The 23,353-nt window shown below is 39.5% G+C and overlaps 1 protein-coding gene across 5 annotated transcripts in view; it reads left to right on the top strand.

Moving 5' to 3' along the window:
• The window catches only part of ARHGAP6 (Rho GTPase activating protein 6), a 372,896-nt gene that overhangs the window by 266,719 nt on the left and 82,824 nt on the right, over window positions 1-23,353 (top strand). For all 5 annotated transcript variants that reach the window (XM_070750824.1, XM_070750826.1, XM_070750825.1 and 2 more), the window contains exon 2: window positions 12,909-13,068. In XM_070750824.1, coding sequence (XP_070606925.1) covers window positions 12,909-13,068 — 160 coding nt within the window. The remainder of the gene's footprint in view (window positions 1-12,908; window positions 13,069-23,353) is intronic.

Below are 23,353 nucleotides of genomic sequence, written 5' to 3' on the forward strand. Positions count from 1 at the left end.
GTGTCAGCCATTGGCATCGTTCCCTGGGCCAGGTTCCATATCAGGACACTACAGTGGTTCCTGCTTCCAGCTCAAAGGAGCAAGGTGAGCCACTCACACAGACAAGTATGCTTACCACAAAGAGTCCGGGAGTCCCTCCAATGGTGGGCTTCGACCGCCATAAGCAAGGGCTCCCCATTCCAAGTAACAGATCAGGTCATTTTGACAACCGACGCCAGTCTTACGGGATGGGGAGCTCACCTTGGAGCTCACATGGCTCAGGGACTGTGGACTGCAGAGGACCTTACAGAGGTCAACATCAACTTTCTGGAGTTGAAAGCTGTTTTCCTAGCGCTAAAGACATTTGCATCCCTGGTTCATCAACAGCACGTGCTGGTACTTACGGACAATGTGGCGACCAGAGCCCACTTGAATCACCAAGGGGGCACAAGGTCGCGGCGTCTCATGGAGGAGACGGAGGCACTATTCCGCTGGGCCGAACAACATCTACGGTCTCTAACAGCGGAGCACATCGCAGGGATTTCCAATACACAGGCGGACTGGCTGAGCCGCTCCACCTTGGATCCGTCAGAATGGAGACTGGATCCGGCTCTGTTCCAACAGGCGGTGAGTCGGTTTGGCCTTCCACTGGTGGACTTATTTGCCAGCCCCTCGAACGCCCAACTTCCGAGGTTCTACACGAGGTTTCCAACACAGGGCGCAGAAGGGGTCAACGCTCTCCTGTCAGCTTGGCCACCAGGACTTCTTTATGCCTTTCCGCCAACGAACCTACTACCGAGGGTAGTGGAAAAGATCCTAAAGGAGAGAGCGGAGGTGTTGCTGGTGGCCCCTCATTGGCCTCGACGTCCGTGGTTCTCCGACTTGGTGGCACTGTCGGTGTCACCCCCTTGGAGGATTCCGGACCGGAGGATAGCTCTCAGCCAGGGGAACCTACAACATCCAGATCCCCAGTGGCTTCAACTGACCGTTTGGCACTTGAACGGGTCAGGTTACGAGGGTTGAAACTACCGGAAAAGGTCATAGACACCATGCAGGCGGCAAGGCGTCCATCTACCTCGCGGATTTATCAGACGACATGGGCAGCCTTTTGCGGCTTCTGCGACAAACACCAAATCAATACTGAACAGGCCTCAGTGATTACGGTCTTAGAGTTCCTACAAACTGGACTGGATCGGGGCTTAGCCCCTAATACACTCAAACGGCACGTGGCAGCCCTCGCGACCATGATACAGGTTGAGGGTGTCCGCTCCTTGGCTTACCATCCTTGGATTAAAGATTTTCTACGGGGAGCTGTAAACCAACATTCTCCGCCAATCCGGAGGTTTCCGTCTTGGGACCTTCAACTGGTCCTTAAGGCCTTGACAAAGCCACCGTTTGAGCCATTAAGAACCATACCATTACGACTCTTGTCGATCAAGACTGCCTTCCTTGTTGCTATTACGTCAGCTCGAAGAGTGTCAGAGATAGCGGCACTATCAGTGCGACCTGACCTTTGCGTATTTTACCCTGATCGAGTGGTGCTGAGATTGGACCCTTCATTCATGCCGAAGGTGAACTCAGAGTTCCACAGGAAGCAGGAGATCATCCTGCCTGACTTTTGCACACATGGCAATCACCCATCGGAATTACGATGGCATAAGATCGATGTACGCCGTGCGATCAAGATTTATGTTAGACGCACAGAGAGCTTTCGGAAGACAGAAAAGTTGTTTGTTTCATTTTCTGAGGATAAAAAGGGACTTGGACTCTCATCAAGCTCCATTAGTCGTTGGATCAGGGACTGTATTGGGGACGCGTACAGAGCTCGTAACCAATCGGTCCCGCCGGGAGTGACGGCTCACTCGACGAGGAGTGCGGCAACTTCAGCGGCCTGGGCCACCCAGGCGTCCATTGACGACATCTGTAGAGCTGCAACGTGGTCGGCTCCAACGACCTTCATACGACATTATAAGTTGGACTCCTTCGCTTCTGCAGAGGCGGCTTTTGGGAGACGTGTGTTACAAAGAGTTTGTTCATCTCCAACGTCCCTGACAAGACCTTTTCCCTCCCATGGGCCGTAAATCTCTGGTATATCCCATGTTGGACTCTCCTTCCAGATGCAATGGAGAAGAACCGTTGTACCTACCTGAACGGTCTTCTCAGTGCACTGGAAGGAGAGTCCAAACCCACCCGGTTAAGTTTGGGTGCAGGGACGCCGGAGTAGGCAGTTAGTCAGTTATTGGTTGTTAACAATAAAAATTGGTTATCCTCTTACTATGTTTCTTCGTTTTAAAACTGGCTCATGGGGAGAGCAGAGGGGGCGGTGCTCATTAATATGTTAATCTTAACTCAGTCTCTACCAATAGAATTGGAGTATTACCCCATGTTGGACTCTCCTTCCAGTGCACTGAGAAGACCGTTCAGGTAGGTACAACGGTTCTTCCCTACCGGTTTCCCACAATCAAAGTTGATGTGGAAGCCAGCAGATGATTGCAGGTTATTCTTGTTTACTGGTAGCTTTATTCTTGGTAGATCCTCATAACTGATTTTGTGTGTCAAAAGTGTCTTTTTTTCTCCTTAATCTTGGACTCTCCCCCCAAATATATTTTCTATGATGAAAATTGACATTTTATACATAAATGATAAGCACAATTCTTTTTTTATTTCTTGCTGTACAAGAAATATGAATGGTGTGAAATGTTATGTTATTTTGGTCTGTTTTACTACAGTCAGGTTGTTGTTTTCAAATAAAACTATCTTAAGTAGAACAGGTAACTGAAGTGTTCATAACATAACCTTTTTCCAAAATATGACCAATACGATCTGCACTAACAACATTACAATAATGTTAGACTGACCTAAGAAATAATTCAGAATCAGTGATAAGGTTTACCACATGCATTGTTGCTTTGTAGTGCAATTGGGAGTCAATGAACAATAGCAAAACATTTTTTATTTGGAGTTCTTTTGACAGAATTAAAGAATTATAAATTATCTATCAAATTGTCAGTGATAATTGATAGGACTTAAGAAATAGTATAGCAATGATATATAGCATGATATGATATGGCATGGCATGGCACAGATGAGGTGGAGCATTCCTGCATGAGTGACCCAATTTGGGATAAAAAAATCTGAAAGATCTCTTTCAAAGTTACATTCTATGATCTTAGACTACCAGGAAGCCTTAATAAGATGTCTTCAAAAGGGTAAATTAATACTTTTTTAAATTTTATAAATACAACATGGTTGTCTTAACAACTCAAGGGTGGCCACAAATAGATCTTTTTAAATCTGCTTTTTATTGTAGCAATTCATCAGTGAACATTGTGGAATACCTCATGTATAACTTGTATTTCTTTTTGTCATTTACCACCCACTCAAAAGCTCTTGTCAATTTATAAAATATAAAACTATAAACTCTAAAAAATAAACATGAAATACATTAAAATCTGCAAAGAATATAAACTTTGAAGCTACAATAAAACAATATAACAGTACAATACCACAACAGAAACTAAACTTTGGTGATACAGTGATCCCTCGATTATCGCGAGGGTTCCGTTCCAAGACCCCTCGCGATAATCGGTTTTTCGCGATGTAGGGTTGCGGAAGTAAAAACACCATCTGCGCATGCGCACACTTTTTTCATGGCCGCGCATGCGCAGATGGTGGAGTTTGCGTGGGCGGCGGGGAAGACCCAGGGAAGGTTCCTTCGGCCGCCCAGCAGCTGATCTGCTCGGCAGCACGGCAGCAGCGAGCAGACGAAGATCGGGGTTTCCCCTTTGCGTGGGCGGCGGGGAAACCCCGATCTTCGTCTGCTCGCTGCTGCTGCGGCCGCCCGGCAGCTGATCTGCTCGGCAGCGCAGTAGCAGCGAGCAGACGAAGATCGGGGTTTCCCCGCCGCCCGCGCTGCCGAGCAGATCAGCTGCTGGGTGGCCGAAGGAACCTTCCCTGGGTCTTCCTCGCCCGCCCGCCGCCCGCCAGCAAGAGGGGGAGAGATAGAGAAAGAGAGAGAAGGAAAGAAAGAGATGAGAGAGGGAGGAAGAGAGTGTGAGAGAGGAAGAAGCAAGATAGAGAAAGAGAGAGAAAGAAAGATGAGAAAGGAAGGAAGAGAGTGACGACATCGGGTGGGAAAAATCGCGATATAGCGTTTCGCGAAGAACGAGATCGCGAAAATCGAGGGATCACTGTAATAACAAATCTGTTTTAACTATTGTGATTACAAAATTATTGTGTAATTGAAGTTTTGCAGAAGATTTTCAATAAACATTTCATGTTGCATGTGACTTAAAACAAACAAAACATATTTGGATGCCCACATTCTTTTATATCGTATACCTTTAACATGAAAATTGACAATTCAGCTGCAGCAGTAGATTCTCCATTTGTTTTAGAAAGACTTGTCCTTCAACATTGGAAAGACAAATTTGTAGCTATTCAGTGATTGAAAACTTAATGTTATTTGCAACTTAACTTGCTTATAAATATAAGAAATATGTATGTACAATTACAATAAAATACAATATAATATAACTTTAGGAGCCCTGTGAACAATCTGGGTGGTCCTCACAGTTTTGAATTTGAAGAGCTGGTGGAAATTATGGCTAGGAAGGCATTTACACAGATTCATATTGTGCACCAGTTGCAGCTGTTCATAGATTGGAGGAATCTGCTCACTGCCATCTATGCCTTAGTCACCTTGTTCAATTTCTGTATTTCACTCTACATAGCACTGCCTTTGAATCGCAAGATGGACGGCAAATAAATTTGATAATAATGATAATAAGAGTGTCCAGAAGCTTCAATTCTATTTAAATTAATTAAAAATGTCCCTTTTTGAAATAGTATGCAGGTAGCCTTTGCTTAACCACCTGTCATTTAGTCACCATTCAGTGGTATGACAAACTCCCTTCTAAAAGGTACTTTTAGACATCTGAAATTCCAACAATACCATGGCCACATGGTTGTATTTTGGCAACTTGCTCACCTTTAAACCTGGTTGCAGCATTCCCCAATGATATAATAGAATTTACAACAATTTTTGCTGGAAACTGGCTGAAAACCACCCACAGAAATGGATTGACTCACTTAACAACCATGTTATTCACTTAATGACCGCTGGAAAGAAGTTGTAAAATCAAGTCAGTCATTTGGATGTCTCAACTTATAACTGTTATGACTTACAATGAGAAATCCAGGTTCTAATATGGTTATAAATCAAGAATTACCTGTACTAAAATCATAAAACTTAAATGGCTTATTTAAACAACTAAGTCCAGCTATGTATTTTTTTTTAAAAAATAATTTTTATTGGTTTTATAGGTTTACATAAAACAAACATATAACAGTGCACAGTGCATGTGCCCGTCACCTAACAACACACACCCCCCGTCACCCCCACCACCCCTACAAGAGGATTCAAAAAAATTTTTTACTTATTTATCTATCTATTAATCCTTGGCTCTACCTTGAACAAATATTACTGAAAGAGTGATTGTAATTTATTTTTCATATTTACATCACAGATTCTACTTAACATATAGTCTTTTACCTTGTTCCATCGCACCATCAGCTTCTCCAATTTATTCTCATCAAAATTATTTAATCTTATTTCCATAATTTCAAAATGTATGTGATCCACCATATACCAGTACCAATTTTGTACTGTCCATTTTGTAGAATCTTTCCATCCTAATACCATCACTGCTTGAGCACTTTCCAATGCTGTGGTTTTAATTTCCTTAAATTCTCCTAGTTCCCTATATTTAATTAAAATTGCTATTTCTTTTGTAATAATCCAGTTAATGTTTAACATTTTATTAATTTCATTCTGGACTACATTCCAGAATTTCTGAATTTCTGCACACTCCCAGATCATATGCATAAAAATTCCTTTTTTCTGGCACACGTGCCAACATTTGCCCTTCTCTTTCCCCTGGAAGTGTGCAATTTGTACAGGTGTATAATACCATTTATGTAAGATTTTTCTTCTCATCTCTCTAACTCTCGTATTTTTAATCTTGTATATATTTTCTATTGTTTCTTTCATTTCTCTTTCATCTATTTGTAAATCATCCTGCCAACATCTTGTTAAACTTTTTGTTACTTCTTCTTCCATCTGCAGTAGCATTCTATATATATTACCGGCTTGTGCTTTACTTTCATTTATCTTTTCACTTATTATTTTTTCTAAATTATTTTCTTCCCGTAAAAAGGCTTCTTTATTCTCACTTTTATTTAAGTATGTACATATTGCATTAATCTGCAACCATTTCTGTTTACCAATCCACCATTCCAATCTAGTTCTACTAACTCTTCCATCTTTCTCATATAATTGTTCCATTCTCATTATCCCTTTACTATTTAATATTTTAATAATTCTACTTAGGTTAACATCATCCCCTATATTCAATACCTGTAACGTTGATAGCCTGGATACCTTTATTCCACTTGTCCTCTGCCATTTAAGCCATATTTCTAAGCATGCTTTAAAAGGATCACTTAAGGTACTGGTTTCAATTCTACTCCAATTTTTAAATAATAGTTCTTTGTTATTTATATTATTAATTTCTTTTTCTAATTCTACCCATTTCTTTTCCCCCCATAACTGTAGCTCCATTAACCTTTCCATTTGAAATGCATTTCTATATAATACTAGACATGGGCTGCCCCAACCTCCCTCTTTCTCTTGTGCAAACTGCCAGTGCTTCCTTATTCTGGGTTTTTTATCTCCTTCAATCCAAAAATTTAGTCTATTATCCCATTCTCTTAATTTTGCCTCAGGAAAACTACCAGGTAGAACCTGAAACAAATACATCATTTTTGGTATTATCATCATCTTAAGGGCCCTAATCTTAGCCATTCTTCCTAACTTTTTACCCTTCCAATTTTTAATCTGCTTCTGGATTTTTTTCCATATTAGGTTATAATAGAAACATAGAAACATAGAAGTCTGACGGCAGAAAAAGACCTCATGGTCCATCTAGTCTGCCCTTATACTATTTTCTGTATTTTATCTCAGGACAGACACATGTTTATCCCAGGCATGTTTAAATTCAGTTACTGTGGATTTATCTACCACATCTGCTGGAAGTTTGTTCCAAGGATCTACTACTCTTTCAGTAAAATAATATTTTCTCATGTTGCTTTTGATCTTTCCCCCAACTAACCTCAGATTGTGTCCCCTTGTTCTTGTGTTCACTTTCCTATTAAAAACACTTCCCTCCTGGACCTTATTTAACCCTTTAATATATTTAAATGTTTCGATCATTGGCCGTTACTATTTTTATTGGATTCTTGAATAGCCAAATTCCCAAATATTTCATTTTTTTACAACCTAGTTTCAGTCCTGAAGTTTTTTGAATCTCAATTTGCTCTTTAGGGCCAGTATTTAAACATATTATCTCTGATTTGTCTATATTAACCTTAAGTCCAGATTGATCTTTAAATTCCTGAAGTAGTATCATTATTCTTTTCATCATTTCAATTGGGGTTTCAGACATCACTATAGCATCATCTGCAAATAAGTTTAATTTCAATTCAAGTTCCCCTATTTGATAGCCTCTCCATTCCTTATCATTTCTAATTTTGTTTGCTAGGGTCTCAATTGATAATGCAAATAACATTGGGGATAGTGGGCAACCCTGCTTAGTTCCATTTTGAATTTTAACCATTTCTGTTCTATTGCCATTTACTCTGATTTGAGCCACATTATCCTTATATATTGTTTCTATAACTCTACAAAATATGTTTCCCATATTTAAGTCTTTACATAATTGAAATAGGTAGTCATGGTTAACTTTGTCAAAAGCCTTATAGACATCTAATTTTAAAATGCTTAATTTTCTTTTGGTACTGGTAGCATGGTGTAAAACATTGACCACGTTTCTTATTGGTTCATAAATTTTCCTTCCTTTCACAAATCCGTATTGATCTTCTCCAATTATTTTTGGTAATATATTCTCCACCCTATTTGCCAATATTTTCATAAATATCTTATAATCCTGATTTAATAGGCTGATGGGGCGATAAGAACTCGGGTCCATTAAATCACGATCTGGTTTTGGGACCGTTATAATTTCTGACATTTTCCACGTCTGTGGAGTTTCAAAAGTCTCCATTACATTATTAAACAATTTCTCCATATGCGGTAATAATTCATTCATATACACTTTATAATACTCAGCAGTAAAACCATCTGGACCTGGAGCTTTGGTAGGTTTCAATCCCTTAATAACTCTAGATATCTCCTCACTTGTGATTTTTGCATTTAACATTTGACTATCTTCTTCCTTTAATTTCTTTTTAACCTCTGAGGTTTGCGAAACAACATACTCTTTTTTATATAATTCCCCATAAAAATCTCTCATTATTTTTTCCATTTCTACATTACTACGTTTTATTACACCATCCTTATCTTTTAAAGCAGAGATGTAAGATTTCTCTTTTCTTTTTTTCAAATAGTGTACCATTTGCTTCATTGATTTGTTACTCCAACCTCTAATTCTATGTTTCATAATCATCTTCATTTTATTCCATCTTAGTTCATCAAGTAATTGTAATTTTGTTTTCTTAAATGATAATAATAAATTCCATTCTCTATTTCTTGTAATTTTTAAAGTTTCTTGGATTAAATCTATTTCTTTTAATAAATTATTCCTCTTAACATCCCAGGATTTCCTAATAAAAGCTTCAGTACTAATGCAGTTACCCCTCATTACTGCTTTATGTGTATCCCAAACAATTGTTTGTTTAATCTCACCTGTTGCATTAATACAAAAGAATCCATTAAGTTCCCTTTGTAATTTAATTCTACTCTCCTCACTTGCTGAGACAATGGGGTTATACCTCCAAATTCTTTGTTTGCTACAAACCTCTATCTCTATCACAGCCAACAGAGGAGCATGGTCTGATAGCCAAATAGTTTTTACTTCCGCTTTCTTAAACTTTACCTTATCTGTTTTATTAATTAACATATAGTCTATACAGCTAAATTTATTATGTCTTGCAGAATGGAAAGTATCTCTATTAACTACGTTTTCATGAAGATCCATCATATTAATTTTATTTAGATGTAACTTTTTCTTTTCCCCCTTCCCTGCTGTTAATTCCAAATTAAAATTGCCTGCTAAAATCACTATACCTTCCGCAAAATCATCTAGTTTCCATTTTACATTTATTATAAATTGTTTTGCATTTACGTTAGGGGCATAAATAACCGCTAAGGTTACTAACTTGTTTCTTATTTTCCCCTTAATAAATAACATTCTGCCATCATTGTCCCTTTTAATATTACTTAACTGAAAATGCACTCTTCGGTGAAACAAGATGGCGACTCCTTTTGCCTTATTCGTTCCTCTCGACTCATAAACTTTCTGCCACTCAGTATTTGTAACTAATCTGTTTGTTTTTTCCCTTCCCTTATGAGTTTCTGATAAAAATAAAACATCTGCCTTACTGTCCTTAGCCAGCTTCATGATTCTATAACGCTTTTTCTGTGATGAGAGACCATTTACATTCAGCGATAATAACCCTATATCACCCATTTACGTAATTTAAATGCATTTCCCCTTCCAACAAAACAGAGCCTACCGGAAAAATGTTTTTTTGTTACAATGAATCCCCACCCTGGTGCCCCTATCCTGACCTCCCCCCCAGGGGGAGGCAACGAAAAAAACTTCCGTTACTAAGAGGCACTCCTGGATCTGCGTTCCCTCAGAAAGCCCCCCCTTCTTCCCCATTTTACAACATAATAAAAGATTCCCCCCTCCTTCCCTCCTCTCCCCTTGTTAACTAGCAAGAACAACCAAAAAAGAAGTACAGAAAAAAGATTAATTAGTTGAAAAACTTGATACCATATTAGCAAGTCAACTCAGTTCAGTTTATTATTTTTTCTTCTGTCGAGTAACCCTTGGCTCGTCTTTCTTCTCTGCCTGGAGTGAGGCCAGTTCTCTTTGAAGTGCTGCAATCTTCTCCCCCTTACTTTGCCCTGCATCACGGAACGGTTGGAGAAACGACTCTTCTTCTGCTGCATCTGGCCGATCCACCGATGACTGGCTCTGGGTTGCTCCCTCCGGATTTAACCCCAATTGGAAAAGCAGCTTTCTTCCCTCTTCTAACGATCTCGCCTGGAAAACCTTGGAATCTTTAAACACAATTATTGTAGCAGGATAACGCCACGAAAACCTGATTCCATTTTCATAAAGTTGGGAGGACACCTCTCTCATCTGGTTTCTCATCTTAAGGGTTTCAGCAGACAAATCTTTTAAAACGTGTATTGGAAAAGCTTTGTAACGTAAGTTTAAAATCTGTTTCAACTCTTTAAATATTTCAGCAGCTCTCCTTTCTGAAACAAACCTTACAATAATGTCCTTTGAGTCCCCCCGATTGCGGGATCCAAAAGCCCAATGTGCTCTTTCAAATTCTTGCAACTCACATTTAACTTTATTCTCAGTGAACCATTGAAGGATTTCTTGAATAAGTTGTTTACTCTCCGCAAAATCTTTGGGGAAACCTCTCAAGCAAATATTAGACCTGCGCTGTCTGTCCTCCAAGTTAATGATACGAAGTTCCTGGCGAGATTTTCCCACCTCCAGTTTCCCAATTCTTTGATCTTGTGCTTTGGATTGTTCTTTCAATTCTGTCATTCCAACTCCGACTGCAGATAATTCCTTTTTCATATCTTGGAGCAGTCTCCCCATGTCAGCAAAAGCTTTAAGCAGCGAATCCATCTTTCCCTCCAACTCCAAAGTAGACGCCATCTTCCCTTTGTTCTCGCTTCTCCACGCAAACACGTTAAAAACAATTACTTGCTTCAACTTTTAACTCCTTCTAATCAAGTTTTTCCACAGCTTGTACCATTCGCTCTCCTCTCAATCCGCTTTCACCAAGCTAGAGAGGGTTGTTGAGGGTTAACTTTTACTTTTCCTTCTCCACATATAGGAGCTTTCTTTCGGAGCGTTTAGCTAGTACAACACATGCGCAGATCTCCAGTCCAGTCCAGCTATGTATTCAACATTCACTTGAATACATTTGTTTTACACATATAAAACCAACCAAATAAAATGGAATGTTGTTGCAGGAAAATATGAAGTACAGTATAACTTAACAAAGCTTGAGTTATATTTTTTTTTTAGTGTTGTATAAGTATCAGGACTCAAGTAGATAGGAAGACCAAGGAAGCAGAAACTACAGATTTCAATAAATTATTTTCAACACTAATCAGAGATAAATGTAGCATGTTGGAGCCTGTATTAGAAATTTCCAGCTTTATTGATGGTGAGTTACCGTATATACTCGAGTATAAGCCGAGTTTTTCAACCCAAAAAATGGGCTGAAAAACACAACCTCGGCTTATACTCGGGTCATTGACAAAGTCACCACACGAGGGCGCCATTGCTTGAGCTAGAGCGAGGAGGCACCAGCTTTTGTCCCCTCTCCCACGCCGTAGTTCCTCTCCCTGGCTCAAGCAAATGAGGCAGCCATTTGCTCCAACCGAGAGGGGGAAAAAGCAATGGTGAGTCTCTCTCTGCACTGCCCTTAGTCGGATTAAAAAGGCCCCCTTCTGTCAGATTCTCCTCCCCCTCCTTTGAAAGGATTTAAACTGTTTAAAAAATGGTATTTTGTGATAGTTGCTGTCCTTGCTTGGATAGGATCTAATAATGTGTTATGAGGCAGAGCTAGACAGGAATTCCTTTTCTATCTGTCTATCTTTCTATCTATCTATTTTTCTATCTATCTATTTTTCTATCTATCTATCTATCTATCTATCTATCTGTATCTATTTCTATCTATCTATCTATCTATCTATCTATTTTTCTATCTGTCTGTCTGTCTATCTATCTTTCTATCTATATCTATCTGTCTATCTATCTATCTATCTATCATCTATCTATCTATTTGTATCTATTTCTATCTATCTATTTTTCTATCTTTCTATCTATCTATTTTTCTTTCTATCTATCTATCTATCTATTTTTCTATCTGTCTGTCTGTCTGTCTATCTATCTTTCTATCTATAACTATCTATCTATCTATCTATCTATATCTATTTCTATCTATCTATTTTTCTATCTTTCTATCTATCTATTTTTCTTTCTATCTATCTATCTATCTATCTATCTGTATCTATTTCTTTCTATCTATCTATCTATCTATCTATCTATCTATCTATCTATCTATCTATCTATCTATCTATCTATCTATCTATTTGGTTTTCTATGCTGATAACCTCACAGCAGCTAATGCTGAAGCTCTTCTTTGGATACACTTATTAATTTGTTTGTTTGTTTGTTTATTTATTTAATTGGATTTGTATGCAATCCCTCTCCAAGGACTCAGGGTGGCTCACAGCATATATAAAAACAGAACAATAATGTAAATCCAATTAATGATGAGAAGGAATCCAGTTTTGAAGGATTTTAACTCTTAGGTTTTAGCTTTGTTCCTGATCGAGCTACTTTTTTTACTTTTTAATTTATTGTTAATATTGTTAATTTGTTTACCCTCTTTTAAATTTACAGAGCTAGTTTACTGGTTTTCTTTAAAATAAATATTCTAAAACATGTCTCAATTAATGTAATTTTATTGTTTTCCATTTTTATAAGTTACCAGTAGCCACTGCATTTTCTAACCTCGGCTTATACTCGGGTCAATACGTTTTCCCAGTTTTTGTGGCAAAAATTGGTGCCTCGGCTTATACTCGGGTCGGCTTATACTCGAGTATATACGGTAATTAAGGTGAGGACTCTTTGAATGCTTTATCCAAGAGTTTTCCCCATCTGGATTGAGCTGCCATTTAAAAGAGAATCTGCCCACTGTTGATTCTCCATTCCTTTCCCAGCCAATCTCCCACATAATAAAATAATATTTTGCTCACTTGTTGATGTATGTGTGAGGTGACATATTTCCTGCTTGAATTCTTACAGGGTGATTTCACTTGGAACAGCATGTCAGGGCGCAGTGTTCGGCTGAAATCTGTTCCTATTCAGAGCCTTTCAGAACTGGAGCGTATCCGACTACAGGAAGTGGCCTTCTATCAGTTACAGCAGGACTGTGATTTAGGATGCCAAATAACCATTCCTAAAGGTAAAAATACATCTAAATGCTTAGATTCTAGCAACGAAATGACAAGAATTGAAATTAATCATAAGCCAATATTTTATTTTACTTTTTTCTTTTTTAATCAAAAGATAGAAGTTTGCTTTACACATCTGGTCCGAGTCTTTGGAGAGGGGCGGCATACAAATCTAATGAATTATTATTATTATTATCCATAATTAAACATTTAGTAGAGTTATACCAGCTGCCTGATTATTGTGTTGCCATTATGAAAAAATTAAAATTATTTCATTTTTTAATCATTATTAGTATATATTTGAATAGTAACATAATTATGCAGATTGCATCATTTGTAGAAGAATGTCATGGCAAATAATATACATTGCAAGAGATATCAAAACCTTAAAGCCATATTCATATATATTGACCTCATTACCACGTTTCCCCAAAAATAATATTTTTTTGAAACCGAAATAAGCGCTTGGCCTTATTTTCAGAGAGGTCTTATTATTTTGGGGCACATGGAACAAGACCAGGCTCTTGCCATCTTACCTGATTTCCAGCTCTGTCTCCCTAATCTTAACCAGAGTAAATGGTATTTTCAGGGGAGGGCTTATTTTGGAAAAACACAGTATTTGACATGCTACAGATTTGTATATTAAGAGGACTCTTGAACAGATTTTGTTGTTCTTGTATTCAAAGTTCTAATGCAGTGATCAAAATTTATGGAGGTGTTGAATCTATCTGTTGTAGGAATTTGTCATTCCCACACTATCGCAACCTTTTCTGGCATACCGTTGGAAATCTTGAAGTTCTACAAATAGGACTTTACTATCTTGCAGTTGATTTTGTTAGCCAATGGATTAATTTTAATTCATTGATCACTATTAAACTCAGTTACAGTTAGAAAGCTGTATCCAAAGTGAGCAGAACTACAATATTTATCAGTCAGAAGCTTTTTAATGCTGTATTTGATTTTGTGCCCAGTTTGTTCCTGTTCTGTTTTGAATAAAAATGGGAATGTGCTTTATGTGTTTATTTTGGCATTGTGGATTATTGAAGCTTTTTTTTTTACTTTATGTAATTTTCTACTTTTCTTATACAGTGAAAGTGATCATTTTTATAATCTGTGTTTGAGTGTTTTCGTGGATGATTTTGGACACTTTACATTATTCCTCTTTACTTATTCTTTGTCTGTGGACTTTATATTTAGATATTTGAAGTACTAGAGTAGAAACAATTTAATTAGAAATTTAGCAGCGCTTAAAAACTGTGAATTATATGTCATCCCTTAATGCTGTGATGGCGAACCTATGGCATTAAAAGACCATATTTTTCAGAGTATAAGATGCACCTTTTTCCTCCCTAAAAGTGGCTGAAAATTTGGATGTGTCTTATACTCTGGGTGTAGCTTTTTGAAACTCTTTTTTCAGCCCTAACTAGGTGCTAACGATCTTCCCAGCTCTTTCCTTGCAGTGTTTTTCATTGTTACTCTCTGAGAAGAATGTTTTCCAAGCCCTAAGTCTTTGCAGGCTCTACTTGCTTCAAATGTTTCTTTCCAGCCCTAACAAAATGCTAACGATGTTCCCAGCTCTTACCAGCTTGCAAGCCCTAATCAGGTGATAAAATAATGTACAGAAGTTGACCAGACTAAGGACGCTAACCAGATGACTATCTGGTAGGAAATTTTTTCCCTATTTCCCCCCAAAACTAAAGTGCATTTTATACGCCGGTGCGTCTTATACTCTGAAAAATACAGTGAATGGATTTTGAATCTATTTTTTGCTACTTACTATTCATTTACAGTTTTGCATCTGAGATCTGGTAGGTTCATCAGATGTAAATGTGTTTTTATCAAGTATACTCTGTATTAGGTAATATAATCTTTACTTGACCTTCTCAGAAGAACTAAGCAAACTTTTCATTTCTAGTTGCTAAAGTTAAAATAAATTTCCACAGTTTATTGTAAAACTCTATTTGCTGAAAAAAAGAAGAAAAATAAATTAAACTATCTTTGAATATATTTTTATTAAGAATTTAATTACGATAATGGAAATTAACATAAACTAAATTTAGAAAATGGAGAACAAGAATAAAAACTAGGGAGGAAAAGAAAATTAAAATAAAGAATGTAATAAATATATAAAGAAGTGACTTCCAACCTGCATTACAACAAGCATATTTATATAAATTTAATAACTCTTTTCCCCCTGTAAGGTTATACATAGATATCTCTTCATTCCATATGATAGAAGGATACAGGATTTACAAGTCACTATCTGGGTCCTCCAGAATCATGGATTCTCCATCAATTTTGAGAAGGGCCACCTGTCCCCTACCAACAGATTACTACACCTAGGGGTGGTTATAGATGCCATGTGAGATCTCCCAATCTCAGGAGTGCCAGACAAGCATAAGGGTCTTGACGAATTGGATCTAGATGGACTGGAAAGTGCCCCTGGCCCTCCTCGCAACTCCTGGTTAAGATGGTGTCCTGCATTTCCATTGTTCCCTGGGTACATCTGCACACCAGAACCTTGCAGTGGTTTTATATCAGGTTTGCAACATTGGGGGAAGAAGGGGTCAATGCACTCCGCAGTCCTTGGCTCCAAGTCCTACTATAGGCCTTTCCCCCTCTTCCCCTCATTCTTGGGGTAATCAGGAAGGTGTTGGCAGAGAGAGCAGAAATCCTGCTCCTGGCTCCCACTGGTCCAGTAGGCCGTGGTTTGCCAATCTGGTTAGTCTGTTGGTGTCCAGACCTTGGAGGATTCCTCTAGACAGAATCTCCCTCAGCCAGGGAGCTCTAATCCACCCAGAACCACAATGGCTCCAACAGACCGCTTGGTATTTGAGCGAAAAGTTCTGAGGCTGGACGATTTCTCCAGCAAAGTAATACAGACAATCCAAGCCTCTAGGAGGTCTTTTACTAACTGAATTTATGACTCAACATGGGAAGACTTCTGGGCTGGTGGTCCAAGAGTCACATTGATCCCATCTCCATATCGGTGGCCCAGATTCTGGAACTCCTTCAGGAAGGGCTGGACAAGGGCCTCTCACCCAATATGATATGCAGGCAGGTGGCAGCTCTGTCCTCAGTTTTATCATGTGGGGATCTGGAGTCTCACACTTAACATCCTATTGTGCACAGAGGCGCAACTACCGTATATACTCGAGTATAAGCCGAGTTTTTCAGCCCAAAAATGGGCTGAAAAACACAACCTCGGCTTATACTCGGGTCATTGACAAAGTCACCACATGAGGGCGCCATTGCTTGAGCCAGAGCGAGGAGGCACCAGCTTTTGTCCCCTCTCGCACGCCGTAGTTCCTCTCCCTGGCTCAAGCAAAGGAGGCAGCCATTTGCTCCAACCGAGAGGGGAAAAAAGCAATAGGAAGCAGGTGAGGTCGTGTGTGTGTGTGTGTGTGTGTGTGTGTGTGTGTGTGTGCCCCCTCTCCCCCCCACCGTGAAAAAAGCCAGCTACCTCTTGCTGAAACCCAGAGGCTTTTTTTTTTACTCCCTGTGTGTATTTGTCAACAGGTTTACAGTAACTATTCCTTGCTCTTGTTCCTTAATCCTTAGTTGGATTAAAAAGGCCCCCTGCTGTCAGATTCTCCTCCCCCTCCTTTGAAAGGATTTAAACTGTTTAAAAAATGGTATTTTGTGGTAGTTGCTGTCCTTGCTTGGATAGGATCTAATAATGTGTTATGAGGCAGAGCTAGACAGGAATTCTTTTTCTATCTGTCTATCTTTCTATCTATCTATTTTTCTATCTATCTATCTATCTATCTATCTATTTTTCTATCTGTCTGTCTGTCTATCTATCTTTCTATCTATATCTATCTGTCTGTCTGTCTGTCTGTCTATCTATCTATCTATCTGTATCTATTTCTATCTATCTATCTATCTATCTATCTATCTATTTTTCTATCTTTCTATCTATCTATTTTTCTATCTATCTATTTTTCTTTCTATCTATCTATCTATCTATCTATCTATATCTATTTCTATCTATCTATCTATTTTTCTATCTGTCTGTCTATCTATCTTTATATCTATATCTATCTATCTATCTATCTATCTATCTATCTATCTATCTATCTATCTATCTATCTATCTATCTATTTGGTTTTCTATGCTGATAACCTCACAGCAGCTAATGCTGAAGCTCTTCTTTGGATAAACTTATTTATTTGTTTGTTTGTTTATTTATTTAATTGGATTTGTATGCCATCCCTCTCCAAGGACTCAGGGTGGCTCACAGCATATATAAAAACAGAACAATAATGTAAATCCAATTAATGATGAGAAGGAATCCAGTTTTGAAGGATTTTAACTCTTAGGTTTTAGCTTTGTTGCTGATCGAGCTACTTTTTTTACTTTTTAATTTATTGTTAATATTGTTAATTTGTTTACCCTCTTTTAAATTTACAGAGCTAGTTTACTGGTTTTCTTTAAAATAAATATTCTAAAACATGTCTCAATTAATGTAATTTTATTGTTTTCCATTTTTATATGTTACCAGTAGCCACTGCATTTTCTAACCTCGGCTTATACTCGGGTCAATACGTTTTCCCAGTTTTTGTGGCAAAAATTGGTGCCTCGGCTTATACTCGGGTCGGCTTATACTCGAGTATATACGGTAATTTAAAGCCTCCAGTGGTACACAGGTATACCACCTGGGACCTGCCAAGTATCCTACAAGCTCTCTCCCCTGCACCCTTCAAGCCGCTATGGTCAGCCAGTTTGTGTTTCCTCACCTGCAAGGTAGCCTTCCTTTTGACCATCATTTCTGCCAGATGAATATCTGAACTGGCAGCATCTCTATAAGGTTCTGGATGATTCTGGATCCCGCCTTCCTTCCCTTCCAACCCCATCCTGGCGACCATCTGGTCCAAAGTCCAGGAGTGGCCAAATCAGTACAAAATATGGTCATCAATCCTATACCTTCATCAAAACTGGGCACACAGGCAAGACAGGCATGACCACAGAAGATTGATGGACTCAGTCTCAGAAAGGCAGAGTTAACCTACAGGACAACAGTTAACCTGTATTCTTGTATTCTCTCTCAGCACACCAAAAAAAAAAGCGTATCAGATAAGAACAATGCTCCTTCTCTTCAATTCTTTTTTTTACCCCATTCCATATATTTCTTTATGACTTTTAACAAGTCCATTTAGTAGATCTGATAAGAAAACTTTTCTTGGCTGTTCTCTTTGTTTAATATTTGAATTTTCCTTTTAATTTTTAAAACAGCCAGTTTCAGCACCCAGCAGTCTCCTTTTCCAAATCATTCTTTTGTTGTGTCACTTGTAGTCTCTGTTTCAGTACTTTCTGCCATGTAAGATAAAAATTTGTTCCCCGTCTGTCATTTCAACTAGACAGTTGTAGAGGTAGCATGTATTGAATTTGCAACCTCTGCACTTTAAGATAGTCTTTGACTTAATGACCCATCATTCAACAAGGCTTCAAAGTTCACCAGACTTGAAATACCACAATTAGACAATTTACAACTACATTGCCTCTAATCTGATCTAACTGTAGTTCACAAAATCAGATGCCAAAATGTCCTTCCTGTTAATGACTATTTGAAATGACTACCTCACCTTCAACCATAGCAATACACAAGCACATAATAGATTCAAACTAAATATAAACCGCTCTAAACTCAGCTGCAGAAAATATGATTTTATGAGTGTTCCAATAAATATTTTCTATGTTTAAAAAAAAAATGTTTTACAGCCTGTAAAATACTTCTGACCATAGCAAAATATTGCAACATCTGCACACATTCCATCATTTTGGGCATTTGGCAGCCCATTCGCATTTATCATCAGTTGTATTGTCCTGTAGACATATGGCTGATTTGTGATGTTATTTATTGGTTTAAACATCCACTTGGGATAATGGATTTGCTTAATAACCATGTGATTCACACTTACAACTACATCATTCACTTAGCTACCATAATAAAAATACAGTAGTTGAAAAATAGGGTCTCATCATATGGATTTCTTGAGTTACAACCGTAACCCCTTAACTACCAAAATACAAGTCCCAATTATGGTCATAAGTTGAGGATTACCTGGAATCTCGTGGACTGCAGATTCCTTTTTGTGTAGTTTTGATGTTGCTAGGACAAAGCATTTCAAAACAGTGCTAAGTAGTTGAGCACAGGGTTATGGAGTGACCTCACACTCAACTATTTTTTTTTAACAATCGAGTAAATTATTTATTTTTATTTAACAAAATAATTCATGAGCTTTTTTAAACAAAGTGTATACATTTAAGGGGAATATTCCAGTGAAAAGATTTCCAGCACTACATATATTAATCAGACTGAATGTGAATGACAGTAATATAATGTTATATTTTTGCAGCTTCATTCTTTCATTTTTTCCTCAAAGCATGCAAGTAACCTTTCCTATTTAATGCTAAATACTTTCATCTGACTGTGATTTATTTACAATCCCTCAGATCTTGTAGAACCATTTCTGAAATTCCTATGGGATGGAGTTTTCTCCAAACAATCTGTTTAGATAGTTTGAGAAATATTTAAACTAGAGCAAACTTCAATCTTACAATGTTTTTCAGTAAATAAATAAGGCATCGGATTGGTGGAGGCCACACTAAATGAAGCTGCAGCTGGGTACAGTATCTGAAGATTATTTTTTAGTATTCATGATCATAATGACTCAGATGAAATATGTACTGATTGTATTATCTGTATTAAATTCTGTACTGTTGTATTCATTTTTAAGATTTCAAGTTAGGAGTCTAGTTGCTTATCATTCACCCGTGGGAAACCTTATTCACTAGATAATGATGCTCTTTTGGATCTGAAATTCTTTTGTCTCAACCTTTCTAATTTTTGTAGTTTCTCTAATGAATCTATTCATCTTGCCTGCAATGAATAAACATTGTTTTAGAGCCCCTTTAATTGCATAACCAGAGTGCATAACCAGAGTGCCTTCCGTCCCCTGTCCTAATGTTTCTCTTTTACTAGTGTCATGTATGTTAATATTATTATATCTCTGTATACCACCAAAACGTACTTGACAAAACAAAATAAATAAAAGATAAATAAATAAAATATATATCTTGACACTCAGAACAATAATAGGTTTGTTTCTATCTGTCATGGCTAATTTGGTTGAACTTTGGTTTTATTCTCATTGCTTGGTTGAGACCAGCAACTAAGTTATTTGCTGATTCATTGATTAATGATCTTCGCATTCTATTTGCTAAACTTCCACTGATAAAATATCTACTTAGTTTCTCTCTATATTAACACTGGATTCTCAAGATTACTTCATGTTAATTGTCTCCCTGAAACAGGTGGGAGAGATTATTAGCATGCTTCATTCTAGCCAATTACAGGTGAAACTCAGAAAAATTAGAATATTGTACAAAAGTTCATTTATTTCAGCTTAAAAGGTGAAACTAATATATGACAGAGATTCATTGCATGCAAAACAAGATAGTTCAAGCCATGATTTGTCATAATTGTGATGATTATGGGATACAGCTCATAAATGAACTTTTGTACAATATTTTAATTTTTCGAGTTTTACTTGTATATATCATCACTGATCCCTGGGCTGTGGAAGTCTTAATTCTTGTCTAGAGGCTATAATATAAGGAATTGAGTGGGGTAAAGTAAACTGAACTTGAATGCTAATAAGATGAAGTTACTTTGAACCTTGCAGTACTTACTATGCCCCAGAGTTGTTTCTTGAATGGGAAGCTAAACTTAGGACCTTCTGGATATACATATACAGTGATACCTCATCTTACGAACATAATTGGTTCCAGGAGAAGGTTTGTAAGGTGAAAAGTTCGTAAGATGAAACAATGTTTCCCATAGGAATCAATGGAAAAGCGATTAATGCGTGCAAGCCCAAAATTCACCCCTTTTGCCTCATTGCTGCCGGCATTCGGATCCTTGTTGGGGAGGGTGAAGTGGGGGAGAGACAGCACAGGCTGCCTGGAGGGAGCCTCATGGGTGCATTGACACGTGAGGGAAGCTGCCTTGCGGCTTGTCAACCGGCCGCATTGGGATAGGCAACCGGCAGGCAAGGCAGCCTGCCCTGGGAATCCGAAGCCTCACTAGCCTGGGTTGAATGAGCAGAGACTCCAGTGCTTTGAGCTTGGCTGTTTTCATTAGAAGGGGAACTGTCAAAAAAAAAATCCTGCTCATTTTAGATTCAAAATAAGGAAATTAGTGTTTATTTTTTTCTAAAGGGGGGATTCCGGAGTTGGAAGCTTGTAGAAGAGGAATCTGATATTGCCAAGGCACCCAAAAAAAAAAATCTAATCAAATTGTCGCCCTGAATTGTGGTGTTAATTCAAAAGCAACTCCAAATGGCTCTCCAGCTTCAGAGAAAAAAGGGGGGAGGTCTCATAATCAACCACAACTGTAAAGAACCTTTGCAAATTGGTGTTTTTGTTTTAATCACTCACGTTGGCCAGGCGCACGTACACGCTACCCAACGAGCTGCTGATTCCCCCCTTCGTTTCTTCTTTTGTTGCTTTGAAAATGCCAGACTGTAAATTGCTAGCGTTTTCACTGAGGGAAAAGGAGAAAGTGAAAGGGAGGGGGTTAGCTTCCGTAATTGTGCTTTGCTCAACCATCCACTTACTTACGCACCCATTTAACTGCTACTCCGGACTGCTCCGGGAAGACGGAGAGGGTGGGGGCTGGGAAGGGAGTTCCCTCGAAGGACAATCAAGGACATCAAATCAGTCTTTGCAACTGACAAAGTGGCTGTGTGTTTCCCCCCCTCCCCTTCTCTATCTCCATGCAAAGCTCTGCAATGCAAAGTCAATAGCCCGGGTGACCTGATTCTCTCTCCACTTTCGCCTTCTCCTTTCCCTCGTCGAAATCGCAGGCAATTTATGGTCTGGCATTTTCTTTCTGTCTCCTTCCTTCCTTAATTCTTTCCTCCTTCTCTGCCCACTTTCTTTCTCTGTCTGCCTGCCTTCCTTCCTACCATCTTTCTGCCTTCCTTCCTTCCTAACTTCTTTCTTTCTTTCCTTTTCCTTCCTTCCTTTTCTTTCCTTCCTTTCCTTTTATTTCCTTCTGTCTCTCTTTCTATCTTTCTTTCTCTCTCCCTCCCTCCTCTTCTCTCGACGTTTATCGATCCATTGCCTCTCTTTCCTCCCCACCCTTTTTAATTTTGTGAGGGAGCCGAGGTGACAGAGGGAGGAAGGATAGGAGAGGGCGGTTTCTGTCTCTTTCCCCTCCCGTTCACTCAGGACTGGCGAATGAGAGTCACGCACCAGGGCCTGTGTCCCTGCGCTCTCCCTTCCTCCCTCTCTCCGCCAGTGGAAGTCAGTGACGAAGGATGGGAGGGATTAGTTCACTTCGGCAGTGTCGAGAAGGAGGGGAGTTCTGCCTGCCCAACGCACACGTAAACCAGGTAAGAGAGAGCAAAATAGGCAGCATCGAGAGTTGGGCTCCCATTCCCCCCCCCCCAGCTCCGGAACTTTGGCTGTTTCTTTTACCCAGCTTTCCACCTTCGCTTCGGCCTGAGTCACTTTCGCAGCTGCAGTCACCGTTTGCCTCGGGCCGAGGCAGTTCACCTAAGGGGAAAAAGCTGCCTCCCGAGCCCTCTTGCCTGGCGGGAGGTGAAGTGCTAGGGTGGGGGGTGCCAGGCCAGCCCTCCTGCCTCCCCCCCTGCACTTCGCTTCCCATCGGGCAAAAGCACTCAGGAGGCCATGGGTGAGGGGCGGGGAGGATTGGGAGGCTAAGTCTGCAGCGGCTGCTGCGGTGGGGACCTTTGGGTTTTTGGCTGGGGGGGGAAGGTGAAGCACTGGGGTGGGGGTGTTAGGCCGGACCTCCTGCCTTCCCCCCTCAGCCAAAAACCCAAATGTCTCTGCCTCAGCAGCTGCTGCAAGAGGCTTCCTCGCCCCTTGCCCGAAGAGCGCAGAAGAGCGCTCTTGCCCAGCGGGAGGCAAAGCGCTGGGGTGGTGGGTGTCAGGACAACCCCCCCACCCCAGCTCTTCATCTCCGGCTGGGCAAGAACGCTCGGGAGGAAGTTCTGCCAGCGAGGGGCGGGGAGGATCGGGAGGCTTAAGTCTCCTGCAGCGGCTGCTGTGGTGGGGACCTTTGGGCTTTTGGCTCTGGGGGGGAGGCAGGAGGGTCGGCCTGACACCCCCCACTCCAGCGCTTCACCTCCCGCCAGGCAAGAGCACTCGGGAGGCAGTTCTGCCGGCCACGGGCGAGGGGCGGGGAGGATCGGGAGGCTTAAGTTTCTTGCAGTGGCGGCTGCGGCAGCGAAGCTTTGGGGTTTTGGCTGGGGGGGAGGCAGGAGG

The sequence above is a fragment of the Erythrolamprus reginae genome, chromosome 4, assembly GCF_031021105.1.
Source record: "Erythrolamprus reginae isolate rEryReg1 chromosome 4, rEryReg1.hap1, whole genome shotgun sequence".
Classification (NCBI taxonomy): domain Eukaryota; kingdom Metazoa; phylum Chordata; class Lepidosauria; order Squamata; family Dipsadidae; genus Erythrolamprus; species Erythrolamprus reginae.